Source organism: Acanthisitta chloris, unplaced genomic scaffold (assembly GCF_000695815.1).
Source record: "Acanthisitta chloris isolate BGI_N310 unplaced genomic scaffold, ASM69581v1 Scaffold12255, whole genome shotgun sequence".
In the NCBI taxonomy this organism is placed as follows: domain Eukaryota; kingdom Metazoa; phylum Chordata; class Aves; order Passeriformes; family Acanthisittidae; genus Acanthisitta; species Acanthisitta chloris.
The window spans coordinates 543-18,280 of NW_008674321.1; the positions used below are offsets into that span (position 1 = coordinate 543).

The 17,738-nt window shown below is 37.1% G+C and overlaps 1 protein-coding gene and 1 pseudogene across 1 annotated transcript; both read left to right on the forward strand.

Moving 5' to 3' along the window:
* The first annotated feature begins 289 nt into the window (after positions 1 to 289).
* Positions 290 to 11,500, forward strand: LOC103802772 (annotated as a pseudogene).
* A 488-nt stretch (positions 11,501 to 11,988) lies between these two features.
* Positions 11,989 to 17,290, forward strand: LOC103802773 (protein dopey-1-like). The gene is made up of 5 exons (XM_009075295.1): positions 11,989 to 12,094; positions 13,713 to 13,833; positions 14,364 to 14,483; positions 16,035 to 16,149; positions 17,022 to 17,290. Exons 1-5 carry the CDS (start codon positions 11,989 to 11,991, stop codon positions 17,265 to 17,267), a joined length of 708 nt encoding a protein of 235 aa, XP_009073543.1. The 3' UTR covers positions 17,268 to 17,290.
* Positions 17,291 to 17,738: the final 448 nt, after the last annotated feature.

The following is a 17,738-nucleotide window of genomic DNA, read 5'->3' on the forward strand; positions in this document are numbered from 1 at the left end:
GAGACAGGGCACTAATTTTCTAATAATTTTTGTTTGGTTTGTGGTGGGGTTTTTTTATTATTTGCTTAGGGTTTTTTTAATAGGGCTCTGTTACAAATATACTGATTTGGATGTGTGTTAAATGTGTGTTTGAATATGTTACCTTTTGTCTTGGGTTTGTTGTAAACTGATGTCAGATTGATATTTTTAATGCTGTTGAGGAAAATGTAGTGCTTTTTGCACAGAACTGTTTAAATAATCTGTCTGTGGAAACAATGGTTTCAGGATTTTTTTATTTTACTTTTTGAACAGGTAATGTCTGTACATGAATTGCAAGCTGGTCTCTGGTGGGGACAGTGAGGGAGGATGAACACGGAGGAGGTGGAGCTACTGACTGATTCCAAGTACAGAAACTATGTAGCAGCTGTTGACAAGGCACTGAAGAACTTTGAATATTCCAGTGAATGGGCAGATTTGATATCAGCACTTGGGAAGCTAAACAAGGTATGTCTGGCAGGTGATCTTGGGAAAGATTCAGGATGGACAAAGGGTACTGGTGTAACAGTAAAGAAGTTCAAGGTTCTAGCTGTCTAGTACTCTTGCAAGTATTTCATCCGTCTGAGCCAGGCGTTGGGTGCACGAAAGGAGCAAACAAATCACACAAATTCCTCTCCAAGGCTTAGGCTTGTCCCCTTTGTAATTGTAAATAAAGGGAGAAGTTATTTACATTCCTGGTGGAAATAAATGCAACATCTAGTTTATTACTAACATGTACTTCTAATATCAGTCAGTGTTATTGAAATAGTGTGAAAAATAGTAGCCAGTGTAAGTATCAGCAATATTTTTATGAAGCATGGGTTCTAAAAAGGGGCTCAGATCATTCATTGACCAGAGAATGTTATTGTTCTGATTCATTTTAGCAGTTAATAAGTTGAATGTGTAATATTGTAATCTTTAATAGCAGTTTCCAAATGAATACAGATGCTGATATCCTTAAGAATCTTGTTTTAATCAGTCATATATGTTTATAGGGATCTCCTCTCAGGGGAATGAAACTACAGTTGGTACTTATGTAATTTTTTGGTATGAACTCTCATTTCTGATTGTAGCAGTTCTTGCTGCGTATTTATCTGAAGTGAATGCTATGGTATTGGGAAGGAAAAATCTAAAGATGTAATGCAAATTGTTCTTCCAGTCCTGAAGTGATTACATAGTTTCAGGCAGTACCAAAGTTTTGTATGTTATCTTCCTCTATGGCATTTTCTGAAAGTTATCCCAGACTGCCCACCTACAGTTTAACAGTCCTCTTTGAGCTACTGCCAATGGATTTTATCAAATGGTAATAGCTATTTTTGTCCTCAAAAGGATGAGTAAAATGAAACAGACAAGCTGTAGGTAAGGAGCCCATTGCAAGTGAAGTTTTAGATGCCTTGTCAGTTCCACCTGCAGCAAGTGTCCGAGTGAAAGGCAAAGCAGCAGCTCTGCAGAACTTTTTAGAAGTTTTTTTTCCTCTCCTGTAGTAACCTAGGAACGTGTGGTGACTTACTGACCCTTTCAGGAACTGACTTATAAAATGTGCATTTGATGTTTAACTTCTTTTGTGCTGTTTGATTTATCAGGTGCTACAGAACAACGCCAAGTACCAGGTAGTACCAAAAAAGTTGACTATCGGCAAGCGCTTAGCACAATGTCTCCATCCAGCCCTGCCGGGAGGGGTTCATCGCAAGGCACTTGAAACCTATGAGATCATTTTCAAAATCATTGGACCCAAGCGTTTGGCCAAAGATCTTTTCCTCTACAGGTACAATATTTGAAACAGCTCCATTCCAAATGCATAGTTGATATGGTTTTGGTTTCTTGCATTTTGTATTAATAGCATTACTTTGTTAGATAGCAAGAGTCAATCCTTTGCTTTCCCCCATGTTATTGGTGCTTCTCTTCACCTGCAAATTCTATATTAGAAGATAAACAGATCATCTAAATTTTTGTTAGAACCAATTCTAGTGCTAGAAAACCTGGAATTTATAATCTTTTCATTGAAATAAACAAATTTTCTGCATGTGTGTACAGTATGCACAGTAATTGAAGTTTTAGCACTTATTTCAATGTATGCACATTACATTTTTCTATTGTAATTCAAGAGCTATTGTGAAAGAATTTGAGTATAGTTTGTTACAAGAAACTGTCATCAAATCAGCAGAACAGAAAGATTGTTTTGGTAGAATAGGGGGCTAGTTCAACCTTTTTCTCACTGGAACTGATGATAATGGAAAGGAAGGATAACCTTGAAAAGTTATGTGTCATGAGCATATAATGATTGCTAAACCTCCATTAGGCTTTTGGTTGGGTGGGGTGGGTGAGATATTAAGTTATTTGTTATATAAAGCATAGATGGATTTGTGCATATGTGTATACACAGTCACACTGGGTTCTTAATCTTTACCTGTACCTGGAGAATAACATTTCATCAGTTTGAGAAACAGTGGGATAAAAGAAAATTCTGTTCAGGTAGAAAAGATGTGTATTGATGCTTGGAAAGAAATTGTATGCCTTAACCCCAGCTCTCCTGTCTTGCTGTGTCAAGATGTTTATACACAGTTACACTGAGCGGGGGAGTGTCTCAGTTCTGTGTTTCCACATGTTTTAAAAGATACTGTGAACTCACAGCTCATGGTTTTTTCTTCTGCAGTGATTCAGTAGCTGCAATGTCTCGTTAACAATAAGCTCTCGGATAGTGGAAAATGCTACCTTGTGTAATCTAACTAAAAGCCATTGTTACTGCTGCTTGGGAGAAGACAGACATTCACATTAAGGCAGTATCAAAGGTCCCAGTATTTTTCATGAAAGCAGAATGCCAGTCTCTGAACATCAGATCTTGAAGGATGAGTAATAGCCTTACAAAGAAAGACTGTGGGCTAGTGGGCTGGTTATTGAACAAAAAGACATTTTCTGTAGAAAAAAAGAAGCCAACTGACAATGGTAAAGGACTGGTTCTTCTAGACAGCTAAAGGCAAAAGTAATTATTACAAAAAGTTTTATACTTTGGAAAGAGTTTTGTGGGATTTTCTTTTTTTCCCTTAATGTGGATAACATCATACCTACAAAGGTTTTTTACTTTTTAAGTAGATTTGTAGGTGTACATTTTAAGACCCTTTTCTTAAACTTACCTTTTTTCCTGTGCTTTTGCTTTATTTTTCATATGTCAGGGATTTTCTAACCCAAGTCCTCAGTGATTTTGAAAGCTGAAGTTGTGTTCACATGCCTTTGATTATTGGCACAGTTTGTAATAATTTATGATATTTAGTAGCAATACCAAAAATGTTTTTTGTATCTAGGTAATGTCTCCTTAGCTGATCATATTTATAACTTTCATGAACTTACACTTACATTCACAGTAAACTCCAAACATACTTCCAATGTTTTCAGTCCTTAAAATGCTACATCTTGTGTTTGTTGTTATCTTGATGAGGTGAGAGTAATCTCTTTTCAGACTGAATTTCTGAATCATACTTTGATGATACTTAACAGTATAAATGTCTTAAAATTTACCTGTAGGTTACTTGAAGTAAAACATCATTATATTTCTTTTCACAGTTCCGGACTATTTCCACTCCTTGCCAATGCTGCCATGTCTGTCAAACCAACATTACTGAGTCTGTATGAGATTTATTACCTCCCTTTGGGGAAAACATTGAAGCCAGGACTGCAAGGACTGTTAACTGGGATTCTGCCTGGGTTAGAGGAGGGATCAGAATATTATGAAAGGTAAGGATAGATATGTTGAGGAGGGGGTGATTTGGTGGAGGCTTTTTTTGCTGTAACTTTTCACTGAATACTTTTACGTGGATTTTACTGGTTTTGAGATGGGTGGTATTTAATTTCATCCTGTCATATGAATTGCAATGGAATAGTATGGCAGAAGATCCTTAGCATTAATTAGGGCAAGTTAGCTGTTACTTGTTCCTGTTAGTGGAAGGGAATTGACATTAAGTAGACTTAGTGTTGTATGTCAGTCTCTTCTCCTGAGTAACAAGCAGTAGAACAAGAGGAAATGGCCTCAAGTTGTGTCAAGGGGAGGTTTAAATTGGATATTAGGAAAAAATTCTTTACCAAATGGGTTGTCAGTCATTGGAACGGATTGCTCAGGGAAGTGCTGAAGTCACCATCCCTGGAGGTATTTAAAAGCTGTGTAGATGGTGGTGCTTAGTACTTGGTTTAGTGGTGGACTTGGCTGTGATGGGGTAATGGTTGGACTCAATGATCTTGAAGGTCTTTTCCAACCTAAATAATTCTATGATTCTTGTTATGGATTGACATATATAACACTACTGCCATATTATTTCTGGGGTAAAATACATACCTTAACTGAATTTAAGATAGTAAACAAAGCTTCCATTATTAAAATATACTTGTGATACCTAAATTGCCATTAAGCCACCTCTATGGAGGAGACAGCAATAATTCCCCTATCCTTTATGGGTTATTATTATTTCTACCAGAATGGTCTGGGAGGTAATAATACTTCTTATCCAGCAAGCCTAAGCCCTGGTTGAGTTATCTTGGCCACAGTGTCTGTGGTGCTGGCACCGCATTTTAACATATTAAGGGATGAAGTTGCACTCCAGCGCTTTGAGTTTGTGAAATTGTTCAAATGCTTACATATTCCTGATATTTCCCACTTCAGAAGCTAGACTTTTCACAGCTTATATGTGAGGACCAATTTAACACTGTCTATTTCTGTGTAGGCAGACACGGAGTACAGTTGGCATCGCTGCAGCAGGGAACAAGGGCTACCCAGTTTACCTCCTGGGGCCTGCTATAGGTTGTAAAGGTGCTGCCACATGAGTGAAAAGAAATGAGGGCAGGGGAAAGGATTGCTTGTGCTCAAAGAATTGTGATATTTTTATGCCCTGTAATTACCAGAAGGGCTCAGTGCAAGGAATGAGAGGGCAAAAGCCATTTGCTTGATTCGTTTCTTCAGTAGCTTGGCTTTGCTGCTATCTCTCTGAAACCTCTGTCTATAGCAACACTTGGCTTTAAGTAGCAGATGAGGGAGTTACTTGGCTCTTTGAACACGAGTGGTACATAAGGAGAAGCTGTGGGCAGGCAAGAGCATTGTAAGGTTCAGCACATAATTGGGCCTCTCATGGCCTCTCAAAGAGTTTCGACCTTCCTGTAACAATTAATTTTTATATTTATTAAAACTGGGGGCAGGGACGAGAGCTGTGATACATGCCCTGATTCAGCTGATTTGATTTTGCTGCAGAACAAACACCCTGTTGGAGAAAGTTGCTTCGGCCGTGGATCAGTCAGCATTCTACAGTGCTCTCTGGGGCAGCCTCCTCACCAGCCCCGCCGTTCGCCTGCCTGGCATCACCTATGTGCTCTCCCACCTGAACAGGAAGCTCTCCATGGAGGACCAGCTCTACATAATTGGCAGTGACATTGAATTAATGGTAATGTTTTAGTGGAGCAATGAAGACATGGGTGTTACTTACTTATCATGTAATATATTTTGAGGGGATTTGGATGTTTTCTCTGTCTTTGAACGTGGACTTTGAAGAGATAAAAATGCTTGGTTTTTATAGTGCTGGTTAAACTGGTGGTTTTTTGCATGATAAAAATGTTGCAGAGCTGAGTTGATGTTTTAGAACTGCTTGGGTTTTGTGTAAAGCTTTCCATTCATGACATACTTCAGTTCAAAGTGACTGAGTTTTGTTGGTTTGGGTTTTTTTGTTGGTTTGTTTTTGTTTGTTTGTTTTTTCAAATACATAGAGTATTATTGTGTCAAGACATTCATTGGTAATATAGAAAAGCAAAAGCTTAATGTTTGTGTAGTTCAGGGAATCTGTTGATTCTTTGTTTTCTCAGTGGTGAAACTTCTTGTTTTCCTGTTTTGTTGTGTTTCATTATTTTCAAAATTTAAAAATAACTTCATTTTGTACATATCACTATTTATAAATAATTGTTCTTATTTTCAAGAGCTTTCCTCTATCTGCCTTCTTAAAATAATAAATATTTTGGGGGGGGTCTGCCATTACTTCAGGTGGAAGCAGTAAGCACATCAGTGCAAGATACCAGTGTTTTAGTACAGAGGAGCACGTTGGACCTCATCCTTTTTTGTTTCCCTTTCCACATGAGCCAGGTAGGTGATTAACATAAGAGGTGAATTAACAAACTCCTAAATGTACTCCATTTCTTAAGTCAGTAGCAGTATTTAGTTGGGTTTTGTTAATTATTTTCTCTAAACTTAAACAAGAGTTGTATGTAAGAGTTTCTCTGATAGGTTTGGCTGTTCTCATGTCATGATGTCTGATCTCCTGCTTTTTGACTTCTTGTGTTAACTTTGAAGTTAACTTTAACTTCTGTATGTGTAAGCTCAATATAAGTTATGATGTTTAGTCTATTCAGCAACTTTTAATTTGCTCCAGTTTGATGAGAAAGCAAATTACCTGTTCATTTGCAAGTTTCAAATTCTTAGTATTCAAAATCAGCAAAAGTTAATCCTCTTAGCATAACTGACTCAGAACACTAGAGAATTGAGAATGAGGATTGGTTTTGGGTGAGTAGTTAGCCCTAGCAGTAATGGGAAATAGATTTTACAACTTCAAGGTAATTTTTTTGGACTACATTTATTGTTAGTCGCTTCCTGTTTTTAAATGATCCATGATTTATTTTACTCCTGGAGGAAAAGTTACACAAGATTGACTCTCATCTTTTAGAAATCAGGGAAAACCTGCACTTCTCTGTAAAAAGAACTGTGTTCTTGCCTGTGGAAGTGCTTGATTCACATTTATCAGTTGCTATAGGAATATCTGGGTTATCTTTGTTTCGGTACTAGAAAGATGAAATTATCAATGCAGCAATGTTTTAATATAAAGACTTACAGAAGTATTTAAACCAGTAAGAAACTGAAAGGTGCTTCAAATTCTTCAATGAATTTACACTGAATTTTAGTTGAAGTTTCTTCCAAGGCTTCTGCCTCATAAGTTAAATGAGCTGTTAATGGAGCCAGTTATTTTTGTTGTTCATAAAGAGTGCACGTCATTACAAAGTGTCTGTTCCAGATAATAAGCAGATTTTTGATTTCCTAAGAGCAAGATCATGTTTTCTTGTACTATTCCGAATTCAGAAACGTCAAAACATGAAATTCTGTTTTAATGAACATTAAGCTGATTAAGCATAGAAGAAGTGTTAGTTTTCACAGTTGAATTTCTTTCTGTTTCTAACTTCTTCAGGCAACACGTCCAGACATGATCAGGATTTTGTCAGCAGCCCTTCACGTGGTGCTGCGCAGGGATATGTCCCTCAACCGAAGGCTCTATGCATGGCTTCTGGGTAGGTTTGTATTGCATTTCATTGTTGGCTAGAAGCTGAGGAAAGATCCTATGTTCCTCAGCAGTGTTTGTGATATGGTGGAGAAAGAGCCTTGGAAAAATGAAATACTTAATTTGCTTCATAAGAAAGAAAGGCACTGTGTCTCTCTTAATGGATGTTGAAGATGAATAGTGTCCTGTTATATATTATTGATAAGTTTTGGTATAGCAGCAGTTATGGGTCACATTCAGGGGTAGAGCCTGTTGTAGGCCCATGGAAATAGGCACTGAAAGGCACCTTGTGTCTCTCTGAAAACATAAGATGGAAACAACAGAGAACAGGCATTATAGAGTGTAAATGGTAGTTGTAACACAACAGCATAGAAGATATGAAAAGGAAAGAATGTTGAAAAAATACCGAAATTATGGCTGGAGTGTGCAAACTTTAAACTTCATTAGAGCTTTGCATGATTGAATTAATTGATCACCAATCACTTTTCAACATCTTTCTGGAGTAAAAATCGAGCAATGACTTTTGCTTCTAACAAATGGCGTAATATCAATACAATACACATTTAAGTTTTTGTGTGAAACCAGCATATAATCAGAATAGGATGTCAGAGAATAGTAGCTATTTAGAAGGCTCTTAACTATTTAGGGAATATTTAGAAGACTAGAAATTAGAACATTTTAGAAAACAATTACTTTTATTCAGCCTTGTTATTTTAAGGAAATGAAACCTGTGGTTGCATGAATCTTACCAGTTACTCTTTAAATTGACTTTGAAAGAAGTCAAAATCATGAGAGTTCCTAAGTGTGTCACAGGAACTAGACACTGAATGGAGAGACATAAAGTGATTTCTCTACTTGAGGGAAAGATTGTTTTCCAGTCTGCTGTACCTTTTTTGTTTGACTTCCCAGCTCACCAGCAAGTTCATATATGTTTCTTGAGCTACCCAGAACCTGCCCAGCAGCTTTTCTGTCTTTCCCATCTGATAGTTAAGATGTCAGAGGTAGCCTGTGGGTAACTAGTATAAGGGCCCTGAGAGAGAACTGAAATTGTGAAAGGAGGGATGAAGTCCCCAACAGTGTTTTGTATGAAGGGGTTGGTTTTGTTGCTCTGGAAGTTGCAGGGGTTTAGAAGTTAAACATGAGAAAATCCTGGCTTGCTTGTTAATCGTTTCTCTAGACAGTGACTTGCAAATTACTCATCTTTTAAATAAGACAGTGAAATGCAATGTCATGCTTGCATTTTCCAATATAGGGAAAAAATGGTTTCTAGATTAAATGCTGCACTAATGTTTCACCTAAATTTGATTGATTTGATGTGTCTTCTGCTGTCACTGAAAAAGATTTTTTATGCATTTGAAATATCTTGCTGCATTTTTAGTTGTGGAACTTCAGGAAATAATTTTAGTGACTGGTCCTGTGTGAACAGCTGGTGCCTTTATTTGCTATATACTTGGACAAACTTTCTGGCAGTTGGTTTTTTGCTTGTTTTTAATTTGATGTTGTGCTGCTTTTACATTATGATATTCTATTCCTAATATAAAACATTGAGGGTGAAGGTTCAGACATGTTGGAAGACTCTTTGGAGTCTGATGTTCTGCATGACATTATTTAATTTCAGTGTTAGCTATTGCTTCCTATTGTTTCGTAGCTGGGAGTAACCTGTTACCACTCTCTAAGGGGTAAAAAAATCACATTGCATCTCTTTAAATCAGGTTATCTTAGGCATTGTTAACAGTGGTGGCTTTAAGTTGCTGCTAAAGGGCATGTATCTTTTCAAGCTTTCCTTCTCTTTGTCACTTCAGGACAAAACACTGGAAAAGGTTTATGTGGAATAGGGTGAAATCCTCCCTGACTTGATTATTTTTAATTTTTGTTTTTGTTCCTTAAGCCTATTCTTTTTGTGCAATACAAAATTTACTGGGAGAAGATAAAAACTTAAAAAACAAAGGTCCCTCTCCTTCATGTAGTTTTGAATAACAGAATTGATTTTTTGGTAATGTGACTGATATTCTAAGTGCCTTAGTCATGTCAGTGTGTTTTGGTGGTCATCTCTTTCTATTTAAAACACTGAATTTTGTGTTCTCATTAATACTGAAATATTTTTGTGCAACAGGTGGGTTTTTTGAAGATACTCTAGGATTATCTGGTTTGTGCAGTGTTTGTGAACATTTTTCTTATGTACAAGTAATTTGGTTAATAATATGACTTAAAAATGAAGTTTGTAATTTGTGTGCAAACTGCTTGCTTGGAAGTATCACTTGTATTAAACTCTATAAAATCATCTTTCTCTTGCCAACATGACTTGGACTTCATCTTGGTAAGTTATCAGTGCAAGTGTGTCGATTTCTAGTTTAAAGAAATGGGCAATATATTCTATTAAGTGACAAATACTTATTTGCTTTGTCTTTTGTTTGCCTGAAGGTTTTGATAACAATGGTGCCCCTGTAGGACCCAGAAGTACAAGGCACAGCAACCCTGAGGAACATGCCACTTACTATTTCAACACCTTCTCTAAGGAGATGTTAGTCCAGGTAGCTATACAACGTTTCATTGTGGCAGAGATCTTTATAAATAGATGCTCATCAAAGTTGGTGTGTCTTTATCTTTTGACTTGCCATTGCAGTGTGACCATGTAATCTGTCTTCTTGTGGTATTGGGTCCTACTGTTCTAAAACCTTCTCAGTGGGAAAATGAAAAAATGGGATAATGTGTTTCTTTAGAAAAACAGTATGAACAGAACAAATATTAGATTTCTCTCTCCTTTTCCACAGTGAATGAAACATACATAAGAAATATTTGATTATGAGCCCATTGTTCATAAAATCCTGTTCTTTCATAAAATGGAATTAGAGAATTGTCGTCTTCTTCTGTAGATATTGAAACTCTTCCGTGTCTCTGGAGTCAGAAAATTTTATCAGATGGTACTCGGTCTAAACACGAAGGGTGTTTCTCCCCTCTAGAGGCAAAGGGAACATCTTTTCTGCTCTCTCTTTGCAGTCAGGAATAGTTAAGAAAATTGGCAGTTAAACTAGTTTGCCCTTAAAGCCTTGCTAAGTGAGCTGAGATCGCTGGCTGTAAGAACTGTACTGCTTTTCACACACAATCACAGATCAACAAGTCCAACCTATGACCACCCTGTCAACTAGTCCATGGCACTAAGTGCCATGTCCAGTCTCATAAACATCTCAGGGACAGTGACTCTAACACCTCCCTGTGCAGCCTGTTCCAATGTCTATTCACCCCTTCTGTAAAGAAATTATTCCTAATGTCTAACCTAAATGACTTTTCTAATCATTCAAGTATATATAAATTAAAGTTGTCTTTTAAGATACTGTGAGTCTGATCTTAAAAACAGGAAGGCATTTTACTGTTAAGACAAATGATAAGGTCAGGATTTTCTGATCTGCAGTCAGAACTGCAGTGCTACATATGAGAATGAGAGTGGGGATTCCATTAGCAGTAGCTGACACAAGGAGATTTAGCTCATCCCCACTCGAAGCTGATATCCAGCACAGAGTTAGCACTTTCCATTTTATCTGAAGGTAGTGAGATCTGCTGTTCTATCCATGAGGAAGAGACCCCAGAATTCCAGTGCAGCAAGGACCACATTGGCACTCTCACCCTTCTCTTATCGCCCTTCTGCCTCCCATGGCAGATGAGTCAGAAATTATCCAAGCATAGAGGAGAGGCCTGAATGAGCTACAGTTTTGCCTTTACTTTCTAGAAAAAATGTGGTGAGCTTTTAGCAACATTTAGGCATTTGTTAGGAGGTTATGGTCTTTTCAAGTCTGTCCATCTTTCTAGCTTAATCTGTGTCATTAAGCTTTTCTGTCTGAAAAGATGATGGACATGAGAATCAGTGGCTTCCTAGACATAATACAAATTGCATATGCCCTCTAAAACCATTTGCTGTCTTTTGAAAGACTTCAAAAGCATTTGCTCCTTTCTGCCTTCTTCACTAGCAGGCTCTTTGTGTTTTGTTTTAGCCGGTCCACCCCCATCTTATTCACCGATACAATATAATTCTGACCTTCTAAAGGCGTATTCAAGTACAGAAGATTTTTTTCTTTCAGGACAGTGGCTGATAATACTTGGTTTATAGCAGATAGCAAAGCTGGACTGGTTTTCATGCCCGTTCTTTCCCATCTCTTTTTTTTTTTCGCTCTTCTTTGTCCTTTTTTTAGAAACTGTAGAAGAAACAAACTAGTTTGGGCTCAGACAGCAAATCCAGCCACAGAGAGAAAACTAAGCAAAATCTGTGGCTGTTCATTGGGCTTTTTTTTTTTAATTCTGCAGCTTAATTTTAATTCCTAAACTGCTTTGGCATAGAAACTCAGTTTTGAAGTTGTCATTGTTGTTTAGTCAAGACAGATTTTTGCCACATAGGTGAGTACATCCTAGAAGGACAGATTATTATTTATTAAACCTCTAATACCTACATGCCTTACCTTCTCAAACAATCTCTTCATTGCTTTTTGTCTTCTGTTTTATTCTTGTGAAATATTGAGTTGATATTTGTTTACAATATTTTATTTTGATTGTAAATGTGGACAAGTTATCGGGTTCTGTTCCACAGAGATATTTATATTCTTGTAGGCAAAGTTGAGAGAAAACTTCAGCATGGAGAGAGTGAGCTGCAGTTATTTTTGTGTTCCTGATAGGCTTTTGCTCTTTGCAGGCAATGGTGGGAATACTACAAGTTAATGGCCAAGGAGAAGAAAGCACATTAATGCAAGACTTAAAACCTTTTCGAATTCTTATCAGTTTGCTGGATAAGCCTGAACTAGGTAATTTTCATATTACTTCTAATCTTTAGCTTGTTTTATGTGGTTTTGCTTTGAGAATTTTTCTCTTGTTGATCAAATTGAAAAAGCTTTATTCTTAGTACTGGCAGGTTAGCTAGATTTCTTAGATCTTCCAAGCTGTATGTGTATTTTTTATTTATTTAAATGTATTCTTTAGATTTACTTTTTACCAAATGCCTTTTCTTCTACTTTCTACAAGGAAACAGTAAGTTAAAGTCATAGAGAAAACTGACTGCATGTTGGAAGAAACACATTGAATCTTTTCCATTTCTTTCATCAGACAGTGACTTTCACTATTTTATATCTCAGCTGTTGCTTTTGGGAATAATCTGTTCTTTCTTCTAAGATACACATAGAGATGATAGATATTAAAAAGAAAACTGTTAATTATTTTCAGAAGAATTTATCCAGAGGAAGGAAGTATTATGTGTTTTTTTGCTTGTGTGGGTGGTTTGTTGGCATTTCTATTTGGAATTTCTTTTTAATTTTCCTTTCCCCTATTTCAAATGTTTAAATACCCTCTCTAGCACATGAATGCAGAGACTATGGGACAAAAGTATTTACAACAATTAAGTGTTGGATATCTTGCCTTTTTCTTTGGAATACGTTTTGGAGGTGAATGAAGGAAACCAAAATAACTCAAAATCTGACCTAAGATTTGGGGTGGGATAACAAAAGCACAAAAATACAACAATTAAAGAAAGGAAGTGGTTAAGACAGACCACAAAGAACAAAATATCTGTCAAAAATTTGCCATCTTCCTTGTAATTTGTGATTTCTGTGATCAGTTTAAATTTTCAAAAGCAATGTGTACATTAAGATTTCATGAAGTAGCAGAGCTCTGAAGAAGCTAATAGGATTTTTCAGCTAATAGGATTTTTTTTCACGGAGTCCACCCTCATTGAAGGCACCTCAGTGAGGCTAGTGAAAAGCATGAGTAGAATGGGAGAATCACCTCCCTCAAGCTGCTCCCTCCCTGCTTTTAATGCAGCCCAGGATGCAGTTGGTTTTCTGGGCTGCAAGCTCACATTTTGAAAAATACTTTCAAGAATACCCTACATACTATATCTGCAACAAAAAACCCTGCCTCAAATTAAAAGAAAGATGCTCAAAATATTGTATCTTGTGTTGCATTTAAACACTGGAGTGTATTGTCCATATGATTACAGCATGAGCTACCTTATGGGTGAATATTTGAAACAGTTTGGTTGAAAGCTACCTTTGATCAGGAATCACAGTAGCCACATTTGCATGTTACTGAGCTGAGCTAATAATCCCTCAAAGAGGGCGAGTTGGCTTGAACAGGAGCTATGCTGCTGTGGCTGCATAGCTTTTGAACCAGGTGTGTTTGTGTCCAGCTATCATTGCAGGACAAAAGAACTCTGTGCTCTGTGTACTCCCAGGCATTTCAATTGTCTGAGTATTTCTGGAATGCAGAAAAAAACCAAACCTCCTGACAATAAGGTAGTTTGAGATTGGACCAGATGCAATTCAATGGTTTCAGTGACCAAAGCTAGCTAGTGATTTGGAGAGCTTTCAGCTGTGGACTGTTGGCAGTGCTATGATGCAGAAGAGTGAGACTGGTGGTATTTCTCCCTAGGCCCTGCCATCCTAGAGGATGTATTGATCGAAGTGTTTCGAACATTGTATACACAGTGCACAGCAGAGCTGGAGCTGCAGACAGAACCATCTTTCAACAAAGATCACACACAGCTAAGCAGGTGACTAAAGAATAGAATATATTTTGTACTAAATAATACATCTTTGTTGCTGAAACCATGACCGAAGCCTGTGGACTGTGACCTGTTTTCTTCATGTTAGGAATCTCTTGGCATTAATAACAACTTCTGTGTTCAGTGCAAAGGTGTGAAAGGCTATGGCTCTATTATACAGGATATAAAGAGTTTCAAGATTGGAGTTGAATATCTTAAAAGGTGGAGGGAAGAGGGAATTTCAAAGCTGGGAGAAAGAAACAACTGTAGGAACAGTCATGGGAAAACAGATCTATTAAAAATGTGGTTGAAAGACAAATACTAAAGCAAGCATAGAGCAGAAACCTAGCAACTGTGAAAAGACATTGCTATGAGCAGCCTGCCAATATGCTGAGCCCTAGAGCAACAACCACTGTGGGGATGAGGGTAGGATAATTTGTCAGTGTTAACTGGTAGTGGGTAAACTCACAGTGATGTGTACTTATATAACTTGGAAATGAAGTGTAAAAATATAAAAGGTTCTTTTTATTCTCTTTCAGCAAGCTGAGAGAAAACAAGAAAACAGCAGAATTGATTAAAACTGCCAATCTTCTTTTCAATTCCTTTGAGCCTTATTATATGTGGGATTACATTGCTCGTTGGTTTGAAGAATGTTGTAGGTAGGTGATAATAGTTAATCTCTGTATGTGTAAAGTTGAAGTTAACTTTTGGTTTATAAACTCTTTTCTTCAAAGAAGTTAGTCTCATGAGATCATTTAGTCTGTAAGTCTGTTTTTACGCATCCCTCTAACTTTGATCTTTTGGCTAATTTGCTTGGGGTTTCAGCAGTGTGAGTTCTCACACACTCAGTGTCTGGGTAAAACCAAGAGACAGAATTAGCCCTTCTGCTAAGGGGGAGACTCCAGAGTGATCTCAAAGCTAGTTTGTTTAGTTCTGTTTGTCCAGTACAAGATTACTCATTGGGTGTCTAGCAAACCTGTCAGCTGTACCAAGAGTGACTTGTGGAATGTGTTGCCTTTTGCCATGCTCTTTTAGGGAAGAAGAAGGGTGGGAGTCCTGTGCATGACAAGGAGGGCTATGGGAGGAAACATAGTAAATAAGGAAGAACTGAAAATATTAACAGGAGGGAGAGGGATCAAGGGACCACAGAGAGCAGAGGTTGTTGCTGTGGCAAGGAATAGATGATGTAGGAATTTCAAATGAAATTGGTAGACTTTTTTTTTCATTGTCTAATATATGAAGATATTTGATCACAAATATGAGTAAAGAAAACTGTGTCATGGGCTACAATATGAGGAGCATGGGCAGCAGGTGAAAGGAAGTTATTTTTCCTTTCACTTAGTGTTTCTAAGGTCACGTGTGGAGTATTGTGGCCAGCTTTGGGCACTCCACCTGAGAAATGTTGAGAAACCGAAGAGATTAGTAGAGAACTGCTAGGACCCTGCATGGAAGGTTGAGGTAGGTGAGTTTGGCCTGGCAAAGAGGGAAATTGAAATGTGACCTGAAGGGCATTTACTAGGTTGATACAGACATATATTTGGTCATGGCTGATGGAAAACAAGGGGCAGCAACAAGTGTTGGCTCAAGGGTTCAGACTTTCACAAAAGTTTTGCTAAAAACATAGTGCAGCAGTGAAACAGTGGAACCCAGGAAGGCTGTGGAGATTCCTTGTGAGATTTCCAGAGCTCTGCTGGACAAAACTGTGGATGAATTTGTCTAGCATCTTCAGCATGAGAGGTGGAACTAGATGAAATCCCTTCCAACATGTTTGACTTAATTTTTGTGTGTTGGACTGTAAAGAAAGCCAACTAACAAGCAGGGTGAGTATTTCTCTACATTTAAGTAGTTACTGTAAACATGGATACCAAATTGCCCTATAATAAATAAATGAAATCTGGAGAATGTTTGGGGTTTTTTTTTTTCTACATGAGCTGCTGTATCATGTAAGTAAATGTCTTCCATGTTCAATTTTCTGTAGCCTGAATTTCCTTATTTTGCAAGTGAAGACTGTTTTACACCGAAAGGCTGGTTGCTGCTTTTTCTGAGAGTATGCTATAGGGCCAAGTAAGCTACCTAATAGTAAAATGAGTGATTGCCTATTTGTTCATAAGGATTATGCCCAGTGTATACAGCTTTGCATTAAGTTACAGAAATATGGTCAATGTAAGGAGAAGGAAAAAATATTATGAAGCTCTATTTGAATTTTGCAGGAGGACATTACATGCCAGACTTCAAACTGCACCTGCAGGTGATAGTGAGCAATCTGAGTTACCCCTGACAAATTTCTGCTTATTAGTGGATTTCTTGTTGGATATTGTTTCTTTGGTAAGAATTGCTTTAGTCATTGCTAACATTGGGATTCTGTATGTTTATAGTCTACAGAAATACTATATGAACTTCATTAATTGTTCTTCCTGAAAATATATTGACATAAATTGGTGGGAACCATTAAAAGAAATTTTTGCTTCATTGTATGATTCTTAATAGACTGGTTGGACAGAACTGAAGTGATTTATGTGATGCTTATACCTGAAAATTTTAGTCTGTCCTCATTTTCTTTTCTCTGTATTCATTACAAGTATAGTCTTTTGTAGTTTGATATGCTAGTTTAAATGTGCAGCTTTCTTTTAAGGGTCTTTTTAAATGTCATGATAAGATGTATCTTCTTTTTCTCTTGTCATTGCTTAATGTAGCAAAGACTGTTGGAACTGTTTTTTCTATAGCTGTCTTTCCTCAATTCTTTGCTTTCTCATTTCAAAGCCTACTAGAAGTATGAGAGTGCTGTGTCAGGTATGGCAATCAGCCTGTTTTTCCTTTAGTTCCTAATAACTTGTTTATCTTTCATTCTTAAACTTTTATCTTAAGGTTATTAAAATATTAGTAGCATTCCTTAGCTTTATTGCTGTGCTTTGTAACACATTTGTTGTGTAATAAACACTATGTAATAGTTTGAAAAAGAGCTAAATATATTTCTATTTGTATGTTACCCAACTTTAAAGTAAAATTTGTAATTTTTTTTTAAGTAAAGCATGTATTTCTTATTCTTGGATATTAAGATATTAATTTTCCTTTTTCTATGTTCCTTATGTTTAGAACACAGTTAAGCAATATAGCATAGGTACCTCTGTTGTAACAGATAACTTTCAGGGTGGAATTTGGTGTTACAACTAAGGAGTGTTTTACTATTACTTTGTTAGGAGACTTACATTGAAATACAGACTGAACACTTGCCTCAGCTGTTGCTCAGGATGATTTCTGCCTTGACGAGCCATCTCCACACTTTGCACTTGTCTGAGCTCACTGATTCTCTCAGACTCTGCTCCAAGATCCTTAGTAAGGTTCAGCCTCCGTTGCTGTCTGCTGGCACAGATGGTATCCTGCAGCTTCCCAGTGGACACAACAGCTCCATCAAAGAATGGGAAAATAAAAAGGTAAGTGATTAAGTTCTGCATCATCTTGGAAAAATACTTCCATGGAAAGGAAAAGCAGTCTTTCAGAGCCTGTGCTGACTGCAAGTCTTTGATTAGATTTAGTTTAATATACAACACGTGTGAAACTTGGGTCATCAAAAGAAATTACAATTGTGGTAAAATGTCTTGATTCTTAAGGGGGTTTATTCAGATGTAATGTTATACATGTCTAAATCACTTCAGAATCAGGGCCTAAGGATGAACTAATCAACTAAAGTTTGTAATGCACTTCAGGAGTATGATTGAGTAGAGTAACTGGGTTCAAAGGAATTCACCATTTTGGTTACCTATCAGATGTATGTAAATTCTACTCTCACCCAATTTATGTGCATCAGATTAATACTTGTCACATTTTACTGTCACTGTTAAGTTCTTAGAATCGTTCAATAAAGAAATAAAAGAAACAAACCATCCAGCATCTCTCTCGTATAACATTGTTTAGTT